The following is a 1,627-nucleotide window of genomic DNA, read 5'->3' on the forward strand; positions in this document are numbered from 1 at the left end:
TTGAATAAGGGACGGGTTTCCAAGTGCTTCAATTTTAAGAATTGATTCGAATTATCATAGGTTTCTGTATGTTATTTACTTTTTTCCGAAAAGAAACGTCAGTAATCTTGAACTCTACCACCGTCGGACGATAAACTGAGAACATCACATTTAGTTATTGTAAAGCATTTATTGAAGCACAGTAAGAAAGTTAAGTAATGCAACTGGTTCAGTTCTAGATACCGTTGCTTAGATGTTGGGAAATTTGTCCTGCAAGAGAGGACGCCCACCGGCCACATGTAGTGCTCCATGAGCTGCGTGGTGCAGCGTGCTCAAGAGGTCACGCTGAAGCGTCGCTCGTAATTCTTGAAATATTTGTCTTCAGGGTCATACTTGGCCTTCAGCTTCTCCCAGAGGGCCTTCTTGCTGCCTATTGTGAACCTGATGATCTTATCCATCCTCGCCTTCTGATTGTCGTTGCACTTGGCGCAGTCAGTCTGCAAGCCTGCCAGAAGGAGCACCTTCACCTCCGTGCCCTCTGGGGTACATCGATCCTTTCCATCGGACAGCAGGCACTCCGCGTACGCGTTGAAGAGCCGGTCACTGTTGAGGATCCGGTCCAGGTCCAGGTTGTCTAACTTGGTGGTGATCTGCCCGTCGGCAGCGGAGGGCAGTAGCGTCAGAGCGGCGGCCATCAGGACCATTAGAGCACCAAAGGCCTTCCACATGTCTGCTGGAAGCTGCCGCAGTGCCTGTGCAGAAAGAGCCGACGCTGGACTGCAGCCTCGAATGCCGGTCTAGTAAGGCACGCTCGCTTATAAAGGCAGATCGAATCACCTTTGGGTAACGCTGCTCCCGCATATGAATCGGCTGTTGGCCGGTTTTCCAAGGGCGCTGCGAAAATCCTCGCCTTTTGAGATGCAAAGGAAGTCCTTGATACGTGGTAGCGTTACGTTCCCACCATCGAGCAGATCTCTCAGTCTTTACACTCCTGGTGCCCTTCCTCATCTCTTGCTGTTAATTGGGTTTCCTTTCACAAGCGATTTTTGCCTTCCATTTACGGAGTTAAACGTAGGAAACCAAAAATAAATCACTTCTAGATAGAAACTCGTAACAAGTCACTGCCGAAACCGGGTGCTTCGCTATGTTTCTTCAGATTCTGCAGCCTACATCTATATTCACAACAGAAGTAATGAGTGCTATGGACAGGACAGAGATCTCAAATTGATGTCATATTGCTATATATAAAGAAGGCTTTTGACAACATTTCTTCGCACGCGACTGATAATGACATTGCGTGCCTATGAAGTAACGTCTCGGCGGTACAACTGGAATCTTGTTTCTATGTCAGAAAGGTAAATTCCCTAGTAACTGACGCAAAGTCATCGAGTAAAGCAAATGTGATATCTGGCGTTTTCCACGGTACGCCTCTACATCTACATCTACATCCATACTCCGAAAGCCACCTGACGGTGTGTGGCGGGGGTACCTTGAGTACCTCTATCGGTTCTCCCATCTATTCCAGTCTCGTATTGTTCGTGGAAAGTAGGTATGCCTCTGTGTGGACACTAATCTCTCTGATTTTATCCTCATGGTCTCTTCGCGAGATATATGTAGGAGGGAGCAATATACTGCTTGCCTCCTCGGT

At 47.8% G+C, this 1,627-nt stretch overlaps 1 protein-coding gene across 1 annotated transcript; it reads right to left on the reverse strand.

The window, feature by feature from the left end:
* Window positions 1-311: 311 nt before the first annotated feature.
* Window positions 312-707, reverse strand: LOC126292250 (ejaculatory bulb-specific protein 3-like). The gene has a single exon (XM_049986182.1). The coding sequence runs from the start codon at window positions 705-707 to the stop codon at window positions 312-314; it is 396 nt and encodes a 131-aa protein (XP_049842139.1).
* Between the last annotated feature and the right edge of the window lie 920 nt (window positions 708-1,627).

Source organism: Schistocerca gregaria, chromosome 1 (assembly GCF_023897955.1).
Source record: "Schistocerca gregaria isolate iqSchGreg1 chromosome 1, iqSchGreg1.2, whole genome shotgun sequence".
Taxonomy (NCBI): Eukaryota; Metazoa; Arthropoda; class Insecta; order Orthoptera; family Acrididae; genus Schistocerca; species Schistocerca gregaria.